Raw genomic sequence first — 22,197 nt, 5'->3', positions numbered from 1 at the left:
AACATGTTAAACCATGAAATGGACGTGTACCAAAAAATTGTACTGCTATGGTGTAAGAACTAAAACGCAAGTTGCGTTTTGAACCTGTTTATTTTTTTTAATTTTGAAATACACTAAACGTAAGTTACGTTTTGTCATTTCCATTTTTTTTATTTTGTTTTAGGCTAAACGTACGTTGTGTTTTGGGAGCCAGAAAATTCAAAATTTTTTTGAAGCCCACAAACACAGGTTGCGTTTTTTGAGTGTCAGAAACTTTTTCTTGGAAGCCCAAAATGCAAGTTGCGTTTTGTACACAAAAAAAATATTTAAATTTGCAGCTTTGCCTATAAATACGAAGTCCGGTTTCATTCATCTTCATCTTTACTTCCCCTCTTACTCTTTCTTGCATAAAGTCCTTAGTGGTGTGTTTTTTGGCAGTTAACTATGTCAAAAAAATAGAGTTAGTTGAGGCTGAAGTTATGGAAAATGTTGCAAATTTGCGAGTATATTATAACGGTGAGGTTATATCAAACACGCATGAAGGAGTGACTTTTGTTTGAAAATGTCCATTTTCATTTGCTATTCCATGTACCATGAGTTTTGTCGAGTTGCAAAATGGTCTTTGTAATAACATTCAAAGCCACATTTTGAAAAGGGTGAGCAATCTTTTATATAGAAGTCCTGTGCAAGTATTTGGTGGGCTAATTCAGTTTCAAATAATGCCCATCACTGATGATGCCAGTATGCAGCAGATGTTGTATATTTATCAATAAACCCGACCTCAAGTATCGATGATAGAGCTGTACGTTGAGTTTGAATAGCAGTCGGGGATGGGTGCAGTCGGCGACGAGGTCAATGTTGATGAACTCGGGGATATAGATTGGGAAGAAGATAATAATGACAGTGAAGAGGAATTCGAAGCTAACTATGAAGTCGATGACGAAAACGATGACAAAGACTTGGCAGGTAATCCGGCGGTGCAAAATGAAGCGAATGCGATTGTAAGGCAGCACCCGTTTGGTGTTCCATCTTTTATGCGGACTCTAGATCTCGAAGCCATGCATGCCCCAGAATTTCTTGAGTTTGCGAATATGGGTATGATATGATTATTAACTCAAGTTTCCTATAGCACCTATTTTATTTTCCTTGTCTGACTGATGGTGGTGCGCATGTCGTAGGTGAAGGCAACACTGTGGCGGAAGATGGCGAGTTTAGTGTCGAAATGGAATTTGGTTCGAGAGAGTCGGTGATATCTGCAATCAAAAGCTACACCATCTCTAGAGGAGTTAATTACACTGTGTATGAGTCTGAGCTGCAAACATTCTATGCGAAATGCAAGGGGTATGGTGCGGGGTGCGACTGGCTTATCCGAGCTAGCTTGATTCGGAAAAAAGCTTGTTGGGAGATCAGGAGATACAATGGCAAGCACACGTGCACCATGGCACGATTTCACAAGATCATGCCAAGTTGGACTCGGACACAATTGCGGATGCCATTAGGCCGTTGGTCGAATCAGATCCCTCGATAAAGGTGAAGTTTGTTATTGCAGAAGTTCAATCCAGGTTCAACTACACTGTGAGTTATCGCAAGGTTTGGTTGGCAAAGCAGAAAGCTATCACAAAGGTTTTCAGTGATTGGAAAGTTTCTTACCAGACTCTTCCAGTATGGTTAAAAGTAATGACGGTGAAGATGCCAAGGTCTCGTGTTCAAATTAAAACGCTCCCCGTTTACCGTGAGAGTGAGGAGGTTCAAGCTGTAAGAGTTCTGCACTGTATTTTTTGGAGCTTCTATACGTGTATTGTAGCATTCAGACACTGCAAGCCACTAATGCAGGTTGATGACACGCACCTGTACGGAAAATATAAAGGTGCACTTCTAGTAGTGGTTGCATAAGATGGGAATCAAAACATTGTGCCTATTGCATTTGCGATAGTCGAGGGCGAGACAGCAGACGCATGGGAGTTTTTCCTAACCAATTTGCGGAGATATGTTGTTACCATTGATGGTGTGGGTATTATTTCTGACCGCCATACCTCCATCGACACTGCAATAGCTCGCAGTAACGGTGCATGGTCACCACCAAGGGCGTGGCACATGTACTGCATTTGGCACATCGGGTCCAACTTCTTAAGGAGGTTCAAGGATCCATATTTGCATAAACTCGTGGTGAACACAGGTATTTCAACTCGCTGTTATGGTTTTATTCATAGTAAATTTGTGGCATCTGCTTATGATTAAATGGTTTGTTCAACAGGCTATTCTAGGACGGAGCAGGAGTACAACAAAAACTACGAAAGGGTTAAAGAGCGGGGTGAGGTATATACTCAATGGTGCGATGAGATCGGTGTTGAGAGATGGGTGTTAGCATTCGATAGTGGTCATCGTTGGGGATATATGACGACAAACTTGGTAGAGTGCATAATTTCTGTCCTGAAGGGTGCACACAACCTTCCTGTAACTGCCCTTGTCCGGTCAACTTTCTATCGGCTGAATGAATTGTTCACTCGGAAGAGTATCGAGGCTCATGAGCATCTCCGCAACGGATTCACGTATTCAGAATTTTCAACGAAGAGAGTTGAAGAAAGCTTTTGACGTGTAGGAAACAGTGTGGTCAACCGGTTCAACAGGCGCAACGAGATGTTTGAGGTTCGCAAAATGCAAGATGGTACCATTTACACTGTTAACCTTATGCAACGACACTGCGAGTGTGGCCATTTCCAGGTCGAGTGACTTCCATGTCGCCACGTGCTTGCATGTTGCGCAAACCAGCGTCTTGATTGGAAAGTATACGTGCATGATGTGTACAAGATGTCTGAAATTTGCAAGGTTTATAGTGGCGAGTTTGTTCCGATGGGTGACCCATCTACGTGGGATAGATACGAAGGAGCGAAGGTGATCGCCAACTGGATATTGAGGCGCGCAACAAAAGGAAAAAACCGAAGTCAACCTGCTACTTGAATGAGATGGATTCGCGGGATATGCATGGTCCTCGCCGGTGCACTATATGTGGACACGAGGGACATAGCCGCAGCCGATGTCCTCAGCGCGCAGGTCCAAGCTCCGCTGGAGGTCATTAGTGGTTAAGCTTTTCAATGTAACTTTGTTATGACTTACTTCACAATTATATGTTACTTTTTTTGTAACGTTGTCATTTACTTTAACCTAGTTAACAATTTATAATAAATAAAGTTTTTAACCTCGTTATTTAATTTTTTAGAGAATGAACATTTCGATCCAAACAGAGTTATACGAGAACAAAGCTAAATATGTCATAATAATAATACTAAACAGAATCATCTAAATATAAGATACGACACTGAACACAAATCTGAATACAATACTGAATACAAGATCAACTGCAACAGACTACTTCCTCGACGCCTTCTTTGAATACAAGGATGGGGTGTATTTGTCCGGAGGCGCAGTCTGTGTCCGTAAGTTATACGTATGTCCCTGAGCCACACCGGCATCCAGCCCACTGCCAACGCCAGGACCACCAAAATCTGTCATGCTCGCACCACCAGTGTCATACAAACCGGAGCCACTCATCCCCAGAGCACTCGCTCCACTGATAAACCACTATTTTATGATTTATCTTGTGCTCAATAGAGTGGTTTTTATCAAGTCTTTGCTCACTTATTCATATAATTTGCATGGTTTTACAATTCCTTCATTATTCTATGATATATGTGAAAACATGTTTCCTAGGCCTTAAAACTGTTAATATTAATTATCCTTTATTACCATTCGATGCTGTGATCTGTGTGTTAAGTATTTTCAGGCTTTATAGGGCAGGAATGGCTTAGAGGACAGAAAGGAAACATGCAAAAGTGGAAGGAACGCGCAAAAATGAAGTTTTGAAGAAACTGACAGTGACGCGCACGCATGAATGACGCGGATGCGTGACAAGGAAAATGCCAAATCACGCGCACGCGTGACCTACGCGTACGCATGACAGACGCCACGTGCAGAAAGTTGCAGAATTCGCCCCCAGCAATTTCTGGGCCCCTTTTCGGCCCAAATCCAAGCCCGAGGACACAAAATAGAGGCTGGAGAATGGAGGAATCAATTCATTCAACATTTATTAATCATTCATTCAGAATTCACAATTTAGGTTTTAGATGTAGTTTTCTAGAGAGAGAGGCTCTCTCCTCTCTCTAGGTTTTAGGATTTAGGATTTCTCTTAGTTTTAGGTTTGTTTCTTCCCAATTCCAGGTTCAATGTCCCTTTAATTTATGTTCTCTTCTACTTTAATTTATTCTAGCATTATAGTTGATCTATTTCCTCTATTGATCACTTTATGTTGCTATTTGATTTATGAACTCCATGTTAGATTTGATTTTATATTTAATGCAATTTGAGGTATTTCAGATTTATGATTTTAATTTAGCTTTTTACATTCTTAGCTTGAATTGAGTAATTGGTGACACTTGAATTATCAAAATCCTTGTTGATTGAAAATTGGAATTTGCTTATTGATTTGGATCCCTCTAAAGCTAGTCTTTCCATAGGAGTTGACTAGGACTTAAGGAGTCCCATTGAATAGCCCACTTGACTTTTCTTTATTTAGTAAGGGTTAACTAAGTGGGAATAATGAACAATTCTCATCACAATTGATAAAGATAACTAGGATAGGATTTCCAGTTTTCATATCTTGCTAAGAATTTTTTTAATTATTAATTTACTTTCTTACAATTTACTTTTCTCATTTCATTTTCAAAGACCCCAAAAAGATACTTTTCGATAACCAATAATAAATCATACTTCCCTGCAATTCCTTGAGAGACGACCCGAGGTTTAAATACTTCGGTTATCAATTTTATTAGGGGTTTGTTACTTGTGACAACCAAAACTTTTGTACGACAGGATTCTTTGTTGGTTTAGAAACTATACTTGCAACGTGATTACTTTTATGAAATTCTTTACCATCAGAAATCCAGTTCGTTTCATCCACCAACATCATACCAGTGCTGCAAGTCGTATCCCAAGTGAAATACCAACATCGCCGAGCTGATCGCGGGGTATAGGTGCCAAGAGCATCATACGCTCCCACGCTCAAACAAAAAGCAGTATTAGTTGTCCATCCATCTCTTTACAGTTGTATCGTGAAGCACGACACAACGATCTGTATAGGTGTGCCAAACTGGCTGCCCCCCAACTGTATCCTGAAATCCGGTGAAAATCCCGAAGTAGCGGCAGAAACTTCAAGTTCAATGAAATGGTCGACTTATCTGGAAACACAACTGTTCCGAGCACGCAGAAAATGCGCGCCCGGACATACCGCTCAACAGACTCCTGAGTGTGACACGGCTCGGTGTCTCTACACCGCCGGACCCATGCAATATTAACCTTCCCCAACACGTGATCTTGCAGACTAGACTCCCAACCAAAACACGCAATGCAGTTCTCCACCAAAAACTGGTGACTGCTGTCTGATCTACCCGTAACGGCCTCCCTATTAATCGGGAGACTAAGAATATAGCTCACATCTTCCAGCGTCACCGTCACTTCACCGACCAGAAGATGAAATGTGTGAATCTCCTCCAGTGTTCCACCAAGGCACTCAACAGTACAGAATGGCCTCTCATTTTGCCTACTCGCGAAACGTGTTGAAACCCAGTTAATGCCAATGCCACTGCAGCTACCTCGTTAAAAGTATCTGACGGATCGAATTTTCTGGACAACAAATTCTTGATAGCTTGCAAAAAGAAAAATAATAATTATTTAAATTTTATATAATATATTAATAATAATAATATTAATAATCATAATAGTACTAATTACAACACAAATAAATAAAATTCGAATAAATATGTATATATTCATCGTTAAATATTAAAAAAAAAATTTATATACCTATTGAGAATGATTCAAATACTCAATAATATGTTCTTTCGATTTGGTAAAATTCCGCATCATTTTTCTTTGCTGCACCGTTTGCTTCTTCTTCTCCCACACTTTTCTTCTTCACTCTTAACTCTCTTCACACCAGCTTCCTCACTCAGGTTCAACTCTTCCTCAGCATAGCTTACTTCGTTTTTTTACTTTGCTCCACTAGCCATCTGCGTTTTGGCTTTAAAAAGCATCAAAGTGAACACCCGCAAAGACACGTGTCGCGCATGCAGCTAGGAACGCTGCAAAACGCAACCTCCGTTTGGCTGTGCAAGACTAACAAATGCAACCTGCGTTTTGCCTAACCCTATGCTGGTCAACACTGCTCCTCTCCGCATGCAACCCATGTTTCGCAACCTGATTTCCTTCCCAACTCAATTGCAGCTTGCGTTTTGCAGGAGCTGCAGATTTTTGTTTTTATCGCCTGCAAAACGTTACCTGCGTTTTGCAGGTCCTTGAACAACGCAAGTCCACATTTGTGGACAACTCACCATATATACATATGTGTGCATAACACTATTTTTTCTTCCATTTTTAAATTATTTTCTGTATATAACACATCATATATATGAAAAATATTATATACAACACTTTTATATATATCGCTTTTAACATTAAAAATAATTGATAAAAAATAAAAAGAAACTACATAAAAATAAGTATAATCATAATTTTTTTAATTGATATAACAACTTTTTTAACAATTAAAGAAAGAAAATCACTTAGACGTTCAAAGTTCAAACTTGGGAGGGTCAATCAGAGATTTCCCCGGTTTGCTTTATCCGTGTTGACCACCTAAGGTTTTGTGAACCAAAAATTACGTAGGCTTGACCGCTTGAGAGGATCCACTCCCCAACTTGGATGGTCTGTGAAGTGTCTAAAATCAAGATGGTTTTCGTTCGTGAAAACAATGGGCGACTACTGGGCGAGTTACAAATTATTAAAATTAATATTGCCACATGTTAATACTTAATATACCCAACATGAAATATAACATGCCACTGGCCGACTGGCGGCTGCCTGCCCACCCCAGCCCCAGCCAACCAATTTTGGCATCACAGGTTTTCAAATTCCATTACGACTTCGTTTTTGCAACGTACTTTATATTTTCTATTTTCTATTTCTATTCCCTCCCTAAAATCGTATATAAATCAAACTTTCTTGAAACCCTTAAATCCATATAACTTCCTAATCCTTTTTTGTTCGGTTCCGTCTCCTGATTCCTCTTCCTTCTCTAAATCCTTGCTATTTTCCCCAAATTTCTCTCTCTCTCTCTCTCTGAATCGCTGCAATGGCTGATGCTAAGACCCAATTTGAATCTGTAAGGAAGTGGGTCGTCGAGCACAAGCTCCGTACTGTTGGTCAGTTTATCATCTTTTTAATTTCAGATTAGATTAGATTCTTCTGAAACATCTTTTTTGTTGTTTGCGCGTGATATTTGGAATTTTGGATTGTGATTTTGTTGATAAATTTTGATTTGAAGGATACCTAATTTATTTCTGATTTGAATTGTTGCGATTGTTATTGGAATCAGGGTGTTTGTGGCTTAGCGGCATCACGGGTTCAATTGCATACAATTGGTCTCGACCTAACATGAAAACCAGTGTTAAGATCATTCACGCCAGGCAAGTTATATAATTTCTCATGTTGTGTTTGCGATTTTTTTTTTTTTGAGAAAATTAAAATGAGATAGAGATAAATTATCTTGATTTGTTTGCCCTTTCAAGTAGCTTGCTTTTATTCTTTTGCATTTAATGCAATCCAGTTTCTCATATTTATTCTCCGAGGAGCTGTTTCGTGATTTCATTATGAAAGATGAGTATGTTAGCTACGAGCTGAATATATGAGCTTTATGATTGATCATGTGTTCATATTGGAGCTGCGTTCATGTTTTTTTTTTTTTTTTGTGCCATGAGTAGCCTTATTAGGATAAATGAATCCTGCATTTGGGTTAATAATTGGTTTCATTGCTCCTTGGTTTGTTTCATTGAGGTTTTCTGCCGAGTGTTCTCACTTTTAACTTGTCCCACTTTGCAACTTGGTCCCTTTTAATCTCTTAAAACTTCTTTAACTAAAAGAAATTGTTTTGTGGACGGAGCAATGAGCTGCAATAATTCTTTAACATATATATGAATGAATGAAAGTAACTAAATTTGGCTTAAGAGTTAGATGTATGTTAAATTCTTAATGTCCATGTTTCACCAATACACTTGAGCATGTCTATGCTTCTTGAAACTTTTTTTATATTTGCCACTTCCCTTAAGAGTTAGACATATGAACCCTTTTAACATATTTCATGAAGTTAATAATCAAAATAGCTACTAGTGTTAAAATCCAATCTTGTTTCTATATATCTCATGTGGCAATGAGTTTTTATTGGTCAATAAAGGGTCTTGATTGTTGGGAATTCTGCTGTATTGTTTGGTTAATTACTTAATTATATTCTTTGTTGTCTTATTTATTTTTGTTTTACTTAGGCTTCATATATTTACATACTGGTAATTTTAATAGAAGTTGGTTTTATGTGATACCTTTGTGTTATAACTTTTCTCCTGTTATTTCAGCACAATGTGTGCATATTTGAAGGATTATTGTTCTGTTTTTTTTTTTAATGGAACACCCTGCATAACATTCCAACTAATGTTCTTTTGCTAATTTTCTTTCTCAAACTGTGTTTCAGGTTGCATGCACAGGCTCTTACGCTGGCTGCGTTAGCCGGTGCAGCAGTAGTGGAGTACTATGATCATAAGATGAGCGATAAGGCTGCAGAGCAACGACGATGAATGGACAGCAAGATTTTCCCCTTAATTATCTCTCTCCCCAGCACATTTTTCTCTGGTCTGTGTGGGGATTATTTTAAACCAGGGAATAAACATATCTTATTATGTTGTGGAATATTCTTTCATAAAATGAAACACACACAACATTGAAATTCTTTGTTGCCTGTGGCAGACAGACACAGAGTGAATGTAAGTTGCCGGAATGATCCAGTTCAGTTGTGTTCTAGATGAACTTGTTTAGCTTTTCCTTTAAGTTGGCAAAGGATTATATAGTTCCTCAACGTTTAGACTACTATTAAATGATTCTACTAATAAAATAATATATTTAAGTTTTTAAATAATTGTCAAATAGTTATCTTTTAATTTTATTTATTAATTAGTTTTTTTTTATATATTATATAATTTTAAAACAACTTTAACTAATTTGATTTTTTAAATCGGAAAAGCTCTGTATCCATGTAAAAAATACATGGATGTTATCCAAGTAATTTCCTCCACATGCGTGCGTTCTTCCATCCTATAGTCGTTTGTTATACATGTGCCTCATATAACGTATATAACGTAAATTTTTTCTGCGTGATAAATTTTTTTGAACGTAAACCTTGTTCTTTTCTCGCGTTTTCGTTCTTCTTTTTTTCTGTTCGCGTTTTTCTTCTTTAACTTCAATCTAATAAAATTCCTTGTTCTCAGCATTATGGATCTGGATTGACTTTGACGTAATTAGTTTCGTCGTTCTTCTTCTTTTTTGTTTTTTTCTTCGATCTGGACTTTTGAATTGAAACAATGAATGAATCAAACTTCAATTCAGTTGAATGAGTGCGATTTGGATTATTCTTCCGAAACGCATCAATTTGATGAGGTTTGGATTATTAAATTTTGAATCGAATTCAATGGAATGTAATTGCTAATTTTGTTTGAATTGAATTGAATGGACAGAGGTGATCTGAATCTGAATTGAATTGAATTGATAATATCTAAATTGTAGATAGAGTTGTTTTGAATTTGGTTTTGTATAATGGATTATCTTTCGTTTACTGTGAGTAACCTTTCGGTTCGATAAGTATTATAGAATTGTTTCACCGTTAATGACGTTTTCGGTTCACCGTGCAGACCAGTTGTATTGTGGATGAAAGATTTATCCTAAAAGTGGGGATGATTTTTGAGACACTAGAAGAAGCTGCAAAGTTCTATAAACGTTATTCCAAACTTGCCGGTTTTTCTACCAAAATAAGGAACACGACTCGGGATGGAGACAAAATCAAGAATAAACTAATTGTGTGCACCAGAGAAGGGAGGTGGAAATCCAAGATATCTCCAACTCTGAAGACAAACCCCTCAGCTGGGTTAAACTGTCCAGCCAGGATTTATGTACACATAATGAAGGACGTTGGTGTTTGGACAATTTCCAAAGTTGTTTTGAATCACTCACATCCTTGCTGTCCAGAACGGGTAGAGATGCTCAAACAACACAGGGAGCTTAGCATGTTTGTGCGTCGCACCATTGAAATCCACGAGAAAGCTGGAATCAGACCGAGCAAAACTTACCAATCATTTGTGGCCGCAGCTGGTAGCCACCGTGAACTAGGTTTTATAGAAAAAGATGTGAGGAATTACATCACAAGGGAAGTACGGAATATTTCCGAAGAAGACGATGCCAAAGAATTTGGAAAGTACCTACTAAGAATGAAAGAGAAGAACAAAAAATTCTTCTTCAAGCTCAACCTTGAAAGCGATCACTACATTAAACATGCATTCTGGGCCGATGCAAGAAGCAGGGCTGCATTTGAGTATTCGGAGACGTGGTTTCATTTGACACCACCTATAATACAAACAGGTATTTCGTTTAGTGACATATATTTTCATGTTCTTTGAAAGAATATCTTTCGGTTCACCATGGTCTGGGTGCACTTATTTATGCAGGTACAATTTGGTTTTAGGTTCTTTTGTTGGCGTGAATCACCACGGCCAGTCGACACTTCTCGGATGTGCGCTGATAAAAAACGAGAACATTCAATCATTCAAACGGCTATTTGAGTGTTGGCTATGTTGCATGGGAAGGAAGGCACCAAAAGTCATTCTTACCGATCAATGCGCATCGATTCAAAGGGCAATTGAGCTATACATGCCAACAACAATTCACCGCTGGTGTATCTGGCACATCATGAAGAAGATCCCAAACAAACTAAACGGCTACAAGGGACACATCGATATTGAACAAGAGATGAGCCATGTTGTTTGGAACTCGTACACAAAAGACGCATTTCACAGAAACTGGAACGTTTTCCTCACAAAGTATGGCCTCGGAGGCAACAAGTGGCTTTCCAGTAATTGAGGTTTCAATTCGAATTATTTTCATGCCCATACCTTTTTTTTTTTCAAAACATACACTGTTTTCGGTTCATCGCACCTTATGGGTTTTACAAAACTGTACGAGGATTGGCATATATGGATTCCAGTTTACTTGGATCACCACTTCTGGGCCGGGATGAGAAGCACACAAAGGAGTGAGAGCATGCATTTATTTTTCAACAAGTTCATTACACGAAATAGCTCCTTGAGACAATTCGTGAAGCAATACGACAATTGCCTAGCAAGCAGAGAGCAAATAGAGAGAGAATTCGATGTTGCATATTTTTACACCGTGATACCGTGTGCAACAAAATCAGCAATAGGGGCACAGTTTCAGCATGTATATACCCATGAGAAGTTCATGGAAGTTCAAGCTCAATTCAGAGGTAAAGTGAACTGTATCACAAGATCAATGCATTCTACCCTAGGTTTCACAACATATGAAGTCATAGAGCAGGTTTTTAACTCCACATTCAACAAGTTTTTCATCACCTACGATGCAGTATCACGAGAGGTAAAGTGCCAGTGCTTGCTGTTCGAGTCTAGGGGCATATTGTGCCACCATTCCATAAGCATCCTAAGCTTTGATCGAGTGGATAACATGACACTGAAATACATACTGGAACGCTGGAGCAAGAACATAAAGAGGAGGCACACACACATCAAGAGCAGCCAAGATGAGCCTCTATTGGAGCCGAGAAGTAAGAGATTCGACGAATTGGTGTTTCAGTCGCACAATATATGCGAATTTGAATCCGAGTCCGAGGAGTTGACCAGAATTCTGCACTGGGAGTTTGACAAGGTCATGGCTGAGATGCAAGAATACAAAGAGAGAAGCAAAGGAAAAAGTTCGTTATGCCACGAAAAAGCGACACTGAGTGATGTGAATGAACTTCAAAGCCCGCACGTGTCAAAACAAGAGGCCGGCTCAAGAACAGACTTGGATCAAACTTGGAAAAAAAGATCTCAAATGCCATGAAGAAATAGAAAAAGACAGCTCCAAGTGAGGTAAAATTGACTTGCTTTCGATTAGCTAAAAATGCAATTGTGCATTTTGCTGATATATAATTAATTATGTCTTTTGTAGCTAAACCTTTTAGACGCTGGATCATCAATTCAGTCAAGCTCCACTCTTTACAATGCACCAAATATGAATTATCCAAGAGAGGATTATACGAGTTTTAGTTTTTATTAGTATAAATTTTTGTTAGTCTTTAATTAATAGTAATTTTTTTGTGAAATTCTTTATTCCAAAAGTCAATTTTTTCTTTATTGAATAGTCAATTTATTTTGCTATGTCAGAGAGTTCAGGTGTTTCTGAAACTGAATACTGATAGAAACATTTTTTTTTGTAATTAGCTCTCAGAATTTCTGTACAGTGTGTTTGCAACTTTCGGTTCGGCCAGTGTATTAATTTCGGTTCACTGTATTTTTTGGTGTTACTAATGTATTGGTAAATACACTGATTGTAATCACCGAGAACCTGGAATAAAACAGCAACCAGACAGTTCCAAGATATTTATAAACTAACATGAACCTTTTAGACACCGGATCATCGATTCAGTCAAACTCCATTCTTTACAATGCACCAGATATGAATTATCCAAGAGAGGATTATATGAGTTTTAGTTGTTAGTCTTTAATTAATAGTCATTTTTTTGTGAAATTCTTTATTCCAAAAGTCAATTTTTCCTTTATTGAATAGTCAATTTATTTTGCTATGTCAGAGAATTCAGGTGTTTCTGAAACCGAATACTGGTAGAAACATTTTTTTGTAATTAGCTCTTAGAATTTCTGTGTGTTTGCAACTTTTGGTTCGGCCAGTGTATTAATTTTGGTTCACTATGTTTTTTGGTGTTTGACGGGCAGAAAATTGTCGATTAAGAATTTATAATGAAAACAGCGTTGCAAGTACAGTTCTTAACTGACGAAAATTTCACTTATCAATTTAAAAAGAGTTGTCACAATTTAAGAATAAAATACTGGGAGTAGAATTTCCAGGTCGTCTCCCAACGAGTTGACAAAAGAGTGCAATTTATTGGTCAGGAATTTTTAGAGAAGTTTTAGAGTTGGGAATTAGAAAAATAAAATGATTATCAATTAAAGCAATAAAAATTAACAAGAGGTTTTATATATTTGAAATAAAAAGCCTTGACTACGAGAAGATTAATCGGAATTTCTATCCTTGTTGAATTTTCCCAAGTATAATAGTAAGAGGTTGTTGCTTCTACTTAGTTATCCTTTACCTAATAAAGGAAAGTCAAGTAACTAACCAACTCTGATTCACAAGTCCTAATCCCTTCCTAGGGAAGGATTAGAGTTAGTGACTAGAGAGTCAGCCAACAACTTCCAATTACAAATTAACACTTGAGTATTCCAATTCAAGGATCTCCTATTAATCAACTCCAAAGTCAAGTTGGGAGTCTACTCCATTGACATGGTTGCCATTTTCGCAAACATGTAAAGGGAGTAGAAAGGAGACATGGTAATAAAAATTAATTTAGTAAAAGCAAATTTTGAGCTAATAAATTAAGGGGAGATGATAATCAAACAAATAATGAAATTAAATGTAAAAATAAATCTTGCATTAATAATTCCCAAAATCAAAGATATCCATATGTAACTCTGAACAAACTGAATGGAAAGTAAAAGAGTAAGGAAATAAGAAAGCAAACTGTAATGATAGATACTTCAATCGAAGGTAGTAACTCTCTCAAGATCCAATCCAAAAGCATAAAACTAAAAATCTAAGAATGTGAGGAACCCTAGAGGAAGTAGTGTTTTTTCTCTAAGATTCAAAAAATAAAACTAAAACTAAGTGTATGTGAATGTGTGTTGAGTCTCCTGGCTCTAGTTTGTGTTTTTGGGCCGAAAACTGGGTCCAAAACCAGCCCAAAATCGCCCCCAGCATCTTCTGCAATTTCAGCACGTGACGCACGTCACGCGTACGCGTAAGTCACATGTACGCGTCGATGGTCTTCTGCGCGTGTCACACGTACGCGTCAATCACGTGTACGCGTCAGTCACGCATAAGTGACGCGCACGGTGAGCCATGCGTGCGTGTCGATCCTCGCTGGTCAGCTCCTTAGTTTTTTGTATTCCTTCCATTTTTGCAAGCTTCCTCTCCATCCTCTAAGCCATTCCTGCCCTATATAGCCTGAAAACACTTAACACACAGATCACGACATCGAATGGTATAAAAGGACATTAAAAATTGATAATTTAAAGGCTTAGGAAGCAAGTTTTCAACCATAGAACAGAATTGGGAAGGATTTGTAAAACCATGCAATTTGTATGAATAAGTGTGCAAAGAACTAATAAAAACCACTCAATTTAGCACAAGATAAACCATAAAATAGTGGTTTATCAATCTCCCCACACTTAAACATTAGCATGTCCTTATACTAAACTCAAGGAGACCAAAAGAATGAATGGGGGAAAGTAAAACTCATGCAATACAACCTATGTATATGAATGCAACTATATGCTAAGATGTTTCTATCTACTTGGTTAAAAGTAGGCAAGTTCTCCAAGACAAATAATAATCAGATTCTACTAATTCAAATCACACAATAAGAGGCAAGTAAACTTTCAAGAAGATAGCTCATGAAAGCCAGAAACATAGAATCAAGTATTGAACCCTCACTGGAAGTGTATATGCACTCTAATCTCTCAGGTGTCTAGGGTTAATCCACTCTAATCTCCTCTAGTCATGCTTTCTAAAACTTTGTTCTTCATCTAACTAATTAACAAATATCTAGTATACAAATGCAAACATCATGAGGTCTTTTCAAGGTTGTAATGGGGCTAAGGTAAAGGTGAGGATATATGTATGGTCACGTGAGCTATAATATGAATCTTTGACTAACCTAAGTTCTCAACTAACACACACACACTCTATATAATTCTAAAATCATGCCTAGCTACCCAAAATCCCACTTTTGCATCATATACTCATGTATCAATTTTTAATTCCACCACATATGCATTGATCTTTCTATTGGACTTAACATTGGGGTAATTTTTGTCCCCTATTCATTTATTTCTTCTCTCTTTTTTTATTTTTTTTATTTTTATTTATTTTTTTTATATAAATGAAACCATAATATATCAATGCATATGATTTCTATAGTTTCACATGAGCAAGCACCCAAATTATCAAAATTTGTCAATAAAAACAAAACACATTCTCATTAACACAGTTCGCACAATTCCCCACACTTAGTTGACACACACTCTCTATCTTAAGCTAACCAAAGATTCAAATGGGGTAATTAATTATTTTTTTACTTAAGGTTAGTGATGTGGTAATATAAGGAACAAATGGGGATTAAAAGGTTCAAAGTGGCAAACAAGGGTAAATGAAATGGTAGGCTATTTGGGATAAGTGAGCTAATAACAAATGATGGCCTCAATCATATGTATGCATGCAAATATAATAAACAATGGACATATAGAATGGAACAAACCATAGATTACAATCATAGAGAAGAAAACACACAAGAATAAAAATCATGGTTAAATAATGTAACCATATAATTAAGCTCAAAATCTCACAGGTTGTGTGTTCTTGGCTATAAATCATGTTCCAAATTACAATCTTCAAACAAGTTTAACACAAATTTTAATTTGAATGAGTGAAATACCATAAAATAGGGTTTTAAAAAGAAATTCATTACTTCAACCAAGCAATACATATATGCAAGCAACTACTATCATGCAATTTATCCTATCTAACAAGAGAAAAATAAAATGTTGGTGTTAAAAGAGAGAGATTACCTCTGGAAGTCAAGGACTGACCTCCCCACACTTAAGGCTTGGCACGGTCCTCTGTGCCATCAGTAAGGAGCAAGGTGGGGCTGGTAGCATCGCCTCCGCTGTCTGGCTCGACATGGCTCCCTGTGCAACTAGGTGAAGGGGAGTCCGGGGTGTCCTTCTGTTCCGGAGGTGGGTGAGTACGAACAATGAGCTCCTTCAGATAGGTGTATCGACGCTTGTTGCGGCGCTCTATTTGCTCCATCCGCCGGTCTTGCCAATTTAACCTCTGAAGGATCTGAAGGAACATCTGATGGGTGGATGGTGCTTGTGGTGTGGATAATAGTGGAGCAGAAGAAGGAGGAGTGTCCAAAGATGGGCCTGGAGGCCAGCTCGTAGAAGGGACTGGGGGTCTGATGGACTTCTCATTCGGGACATACTGATTGGCCCTCGGGATCATGGCCTTCGTGTCCCCAGCCCGATAGGAGACACCTGCTGCAGAGACTAAATCTGAAACCAATGTGGGGAAAGGTAGGTTACCTGTGATCTGCACATGTCCTATTGCCTACCGGATGAGTCGGGGTCGGTTGAGAGGTTGTTCCGTAAGGATGCACCAGATGAGAACAGCCATGTCCGCTGTGAAGGTGGACTCGTGAGTGCTTAGAAAGATATAGTGGGACATAATCTGTGCCCACACGCGAGCCTCTAATGTAAGTGCTTGGGCTGAGATACTTTTGGGTTTTAACCGGTGTTTCCTGTAGATCCAGGTGCTGCCAGGTTGGGCTATAACGCCAAGGACGCTGTCCTAGTCAAACTGATACATCTGGCGCTTAAGTTGGGCCTCTTAATATGCATCCAATCCCTCTGGGTTTGGTGGAAGATCCAGTACTCTCTGTATAGCATCGTCGGAGATAGGGACTTGCTGCTGACAAACATAGACAGACTGTAGGGTAGGCGAGTAGAAGTTAGAGTAGAATTCAACTACCCATGATAGGTTGGCCTCCCGCAGTTGCCTCCTCAAGAATCCCCACTGTATCCTTTCGATGCGGGGCTCCACAAAATCAACAAAATGTGTTGGGAGAATGAGTAGATGTTCACTATTGTTTCCTCTTGGCTAGGATGGGGAACATCTGCTCGCAGTAACGGTTAGTGAACTGTGTGGAGTCCCGTGCGGGAAAAGCTTTCTCCGCTTCATCAACTTTGATGATCCTCTTCACCCGCTTTGTTGGTGGCTTGACGCTTGTAGATGGTGGTGCCTTAGCTGGTGCTCTCTTGGTTCCTCTCCTTGTCGGCGGCTTGTCAGAAGCCTTCTCCTTTCCTCTTTTAGTGGCCATACTAAAGAAGGAAGAAGGAGAATTAATTTCAAGTATAGATAACTAACATTTGGAAGGAATAAAGTCCAAGTAATAATGAATGCCAAAGGAAAAGGGATGTCCTATACATGGTAGCTACAACATGCATGGAAGACATTAAGTAGAATCATGAAGGCAATTCATAACAATTAGATGTAAGAGGGTTAAAGGCATGCAAGTAATAGGCATGAGAAGCATAACTCAAGCATCAATTATTAAATGTACCAAATTAAAGAGAACTTGTATGATGACAATTGTGAATGATAATCCCAATACATGTGGATTGCAAGTGTTGTGAAAAGAGGCATTAAAGTGTGAGAGTAAAATAGAATGGGATTCAAAATGCCATGAGAGCTTTTTCACAAACACTTGGTATGCAAGTTAAAATAGGAATTAAAATAATTAATTCAAGTGTATATGAGATCCATAATAAAATGTCAATTGTCAAATTACTCTTCATAATATTCACAAGCTCAAATATAATAAAATAATACCCAAATAAAGCTCCAACACCAACATAAAAATGCATGATAAAAGAATGAAAAAGAAACCATAAATAACTAAGCTAATATAAAATTGAGAAGAAGGAAAAATAATTAAATGCAATAAATGAAAGAAGAATGAAAGAGTAGAGGAGAGGAAGAAAAGAAACCTTAGGAAGAAGATAAAAATAGGAAGGTGAGTAGAAGTAAGAATGAGAGAATAGGAGTAGGAATGGTAGAGGAGAAAGAAAAGGAAATTGTAGTTGCCGGAGTTAGTGGTCTCCGGTGGTGGTGGAAGAAGGGAAGAAGAAAGAAGTAAGAAGTAAGAAGAGGGAAAGAAGGAAGAAGAAAGAAGGAAGAATTAGGATTGAATGAAAATTAGGATTAGAGAGGGGGAAAGAATTGAAATCTATGCGGCGAGCTGGATAAGTGATGCGGCGCATGCGACGCGCACGCGTACCCCACGCGTACGCGTGGGTTGCGCAAAAGTGAAGGCGACGCGTAAGCGTCTGGCACGCGTACGCGTGCCCTTGGTCGTGCCAGTCGCGCGAATCCAGCCGCATGCACGCACAACTCTCTGTTCGAAATGCACTGGGGCCAAAATCGCATATGACGCATGCGCGCGTAACACGCTTACGCGTGGATGGCCTTAAAGCGAAAATGACGCGTACGCGTACGCGTGGGTGAATTTGTGCCTCTAGCACAATGCCAGCGCCAGACCATCACAACTCTCTGTTCAAACACTTATTTACGCCGATTTCCATGTCCACACGTGCGCGTCCTGGACGCGTACGCGTGGGTTGCCAAAATTGCAAGTGACGCGTACGCGTTGTGCGCAAGGCACGCTTCCTACTCAACTCCCGCGTAACTCTCTGTTCAATTCTAATGTGTTGCGCATTCACGAATGACGCGTACGCGTCATAGATGCTTGCACGTTGAATGCTTTATATATATATCAGTGTTCAGTTCTGCATAATTACTTCTATATTGCATTCATATATATAGAAGTAATTATGCAAAACTGAACACTGATAAAAAATAAAATAGGAATAAGAATAAAAATGGAAGATCATACCATGGTGGGTTGTTTCCCACCTAGCACTTTTCTTTAACGTCCTTAAGTTGGACGGTCCACAAGCTCAGTCTTCTGCTGTTGCTGGATCCGCCAAGAGGAAGATCTCCAGCTCCTTATTGTTCTTCATCTTGTCACCATGGTATAGCTTCAAGCGATGGCCATTGACCTTGAAGAAGTTGGGGCTTAAAGGATGACTCAGGTGGAAGACTCCATATGGTTCTGCCTTTTCTACTCTGTAGGGTCCTTCTCTTCTTGATCTCAACTTGCCTGGCATGAGTCTCAGCCTTGAGTTGTAGACTAGGACTAACTCCCCCGATCTAAACTCCCTTCTCTTGATGTTCTTGTCATGCACAGCTTTCACCCGTTCCTTGTATAGCCTCGAGTTCTCGTATGCTTCTAGCCGAAGGCACTCCAATTCTTGTAGTTACAGCTTCCTTTCAGCCCCGGCTCTCTCTAATCCCATGTTGCATTTCCTTACCGCCCAGAAAGCTTTGTGCTCTACCTCCACTAGAAGGTGACACGCTTTCCTGTAGACTAGGCTGAATGGACTCATTCCGATTGGTGTCTTGTAAGCGGTCCGATAAGCCCAAAGCGCATCTGCCAGTCTAGTACTCCAGTCTCTTCTGTGAGGATTCACAATCTTCTCTAGTATGCACTTTATCTCTCTGTAGGACACCTCGGCTTGTCCATTGTTCTGGAGATGGTAAGCCGTCGCTACCTTGTGAACAATGCCATGCTTCTTTAACAAACTTGTCAGTCTCCTGTTACAGAAATGAGTGCCTTGATCACTCACGATTGCTTGTGGTGATCCAAAGCGACAGATAATATTATTTCGAACAAAAGAGACAACAACGTTAGCATCATCAGTACAGGTAGAAATTGCTTCCACCCATTTAGAAACATAATCAACAACTAACAATATGTATAAGAAACCACTAGAGTTTGGAAATGGACCCATGAAGTCAATGCCCCAAACATAAAAAATTTCACAGAACAACATAAGTTGTTGGGGGCATCTCATCCCTCTTGGATATATTCCCAAACCTTTGGCTTGGGGAGCAAGATTCACAGAAAGCAGTTGCATCCTTAAAAAGCGTGGGCCACCAGAATCCATAGTCTAAAATTTTTCTAACTATTCTTTGAGGTCCAAAGTGTCCACCACTCTCAGAAGAGTGGCAGGCCTCTAAAATTGACTGAAATTCTGATTGTGGCACACACCTTTTAATTATTTGGTCTGCACCACATCTCTATAAATATGGGTCATCCCATATATAATATTTGGACTCGCTTTTAATCTTGTCCCTTTGATACTTAGTAAAATTAGGAGGGAAGGTACGACTAACCAAATAATTAGCTATAGGTGCGTACCAAGGAACCACCTCAGATATTGCGTGCAAGCTATCAAATGGAAAAGCATCATTGATAGGAGTGGAGTCATTCTTAATGCGCTCTAGGTGACTCAAGTGGTCCGCCACTAAATTTTGGGAACCACTCCTATCTTTGATTTCTAAATCAAATTCTTGCAGCAACAATATCCAACGGATTAACCTTGGTTTGGACTCTTTTTTAGCTAATAAATATTTTAGAGATGCATGGTCTGAGTATACTACCACCTTAGTACCAAGTAAGTAGGCTCAAAATTTATCCAGAGCAAAAACAATAGCTAAAAGCTCTTTCTCAGTGGTAGTATAATTAGACTGAGCAGCGTCTAAAGTCTTAGAAGCATAAGCAATTATATATGGGTCCTTACCTTCGCGCTGAGCCAGTGCCGCTCCTACTGCATAGTTGGAGGCGTCACACATGATCTCAAATGGCTGACTCTAGTCGGGCCCTCTTACAATCGGAGCTTGAGTCAAGGCAATCTTCAGCTTATCAAACGCTTCCATGCAGTCCTCACTCAGCTCAAACTCAACATCCTTCTGCAGTAGTCGGGATAAAGGCAATGCTACCTTACTGAAGTCCTTGATAAATCGCCGGTAGAAACCTGCATGACCAAGAAACGAACGGACTTCCCTCATGGAGGAGAGGTAAGGTTAACCAAAAATAACATCTACCTTTGCTGGATCAACTGAAATACTAGTATTAGAAACAACATGTCCTAGAACAATACCTTGTTTTACTATAAAATGACATTTTTCAAAATTGAGTACAAGGTATGAACTAACACACCTTTCTAATACTCTAGCTAAACTATCCAGACAAAGGTCAAACGAATCACCATACACACTAAAGTCATCCATAAAAACTTCCATACATCCCTTAAGAAGATCTAAGAAAATACTCATTATGCATCTTTGAAATGTAGCCGGTGCATTACATAAGCCAAAAGGCATTCTCTTATATGCATACGTTCCAAAAGGACATGTAAAAGTAGTTTTCTCCTGATCTTCAGGAGCTATATGAATTTGAAAATAGCCAGTGTAACCATCTAAAAAACAGTAGTGTGATTTACCTGACAGGCGATCAAGCATTTGATCGATGAAAGGCAGTGGGTAGTGATCCTTGCGAGTATCCTGATTGAGACGCCTATAGTCAATGCATACTCTCCAGGAATTCTGTACTCTAGTAGCCATGAGTTTTCCATGCTCATTCTTCACTGTTGTGACGCCAGACTTCTTTGATACCACCTGTACTGGGCTAACCCATTCACTATCCGAGATGGGATAGATGATGTTAGCTTCAAGTAGTCTGGTCACTTCCTTCTTGATAACTTCTAAAATGGCGGGGTTCAACCGCCTTTGAGGTTGAGGGATAGGCCTTGCTCCCTCTTCTAAAAATATGTGGTGCTCACAGACTTGAGGGCTGATGCCTACTATATCCACCAAGCTCCACCCAATAGCTTTCTTGTGTCTTCTCAGCACACTAAGCAACTGCTCTTATTGTTGGGAAGTGAGTTTCCTTGCAATAATAACTGGGAGCTTCTGATTATCCTCAAGATAAGCATACTTGAGGTGGGGTGAAAGGGGCTTCAACTCCATTTTTAGCTCATGGCTGGGCACTTGATCATCTGGAGCCATTGGTGGTGGCAAAGTATCTTCAGTAAGCTCAGAGGGTTTCCCCACACTTGCGCCTTGCTCCATGTTCATCTCTTCTACTTCTTCTTGGTGAAATTCAGCCACTGTCTCATCAATGATATCACACTAGAAGATGGAGTGATCTTTCGGAGGGTGCTTCATAGCTTCATCCAGGTTGAAGCTCACTGCTCGGCCATCTATCTCAAAAGAGTAAGTTCCTGAAAAGGCATCCAATTTAAACCTCGAAGTCTTCAGAAATGGCCTTCCATGCAGGATGGATGATGGTCTTCCTGAGTCATTAGGGGGCATCTCCAAAATATAGAAGTCAATAGGGAATGTCAACCCCTTAATGCTCACCAGCACATCTTCAGCAATTTCAACAACTGAGATTATGCTCTTATCTGCCAAAACAAAACGTGCTACCGACCTTTTCAAGGGTGGAAGCCTCAAGGCATCATATACAGATAATGGCATAATACTAACACATACACCTAAATCAGACATGCAGTAAAAAAATTG

At 39.1% G+C, this 22,197-nt stretch overlaps 2 protein-coding genes across 3 annotated transcripts; both read left to right on the top strand.

Annotated features, from left to right (window-relative positions):
* LOC107619171 lies at nt 6,814-8,989 on the top strand. The gene is made up of 3 exons (XM_016321410.1): nt 6,814-7,232; nt 7,406-7,496; nt 8,552-8,989. The coding sequence occupies exons 1-3, from the start codon at nt 7,163-7,165 to the stop codon at nt 8,652-8,654; spliced, it is 264 nt and encodes an 87-aa protein (XP_016176896.1). The 5' UTR covers nt 6,814-7,162; the 3' UTR covers nt 8,655-8,989.
* LOC110267379 (protein FAR1-RELATED SEQUENCE 1-like) lies at nt 9,045-12,425 on the top strand. 2 transcript variants are annotated; one of them, XM_021112772.1, is made up of 5 exons: nt 9,045-10,485; nt 10,572-10,984; nt 11,086-11,386; nt 11,504-12,008; nt 12,088-12,425. In XM_021112772.1, the coding sequence occupies exons 2-4, from the start codon at nt 10,880-10,882 to the stop codon at nt 11,977-11,979; spliced, it is 882 nt and encodes a 293-aa protein (XP_020968431.1). In that variant the 5' UTR covers nt 9,045-10,485; nt 10,572-10,879; the 3' UTR covers nt 11,980-12,008; nt 12,088-12,425. The 2 variants fall into 2 exon arrangements, with proteins under 2 accessions (XP_020968431.1, XP_020968430.1); XM_021112771.1 differs by having other exon boundaries at nt 11,086-12,008.

This window comes from Arachis ipaensis, chromosome B09, assembly GCF_000816755.2.
Source record: "Arachis ipaensis cultivar K30076 chromosome B09, Araip1.1, whole genome shotgun sequence".
NCBI classification, from domain to species: domain Eukaryota; kingdom Viridiplantae; phylum Streptophyta; class Magnoliopsida; order Fabales; family Fabaceae; genus Arachis; species Arachis ipaensis.
This window is presented reverse-complemented; position numbering and strand designations above follow the sequence as displayed.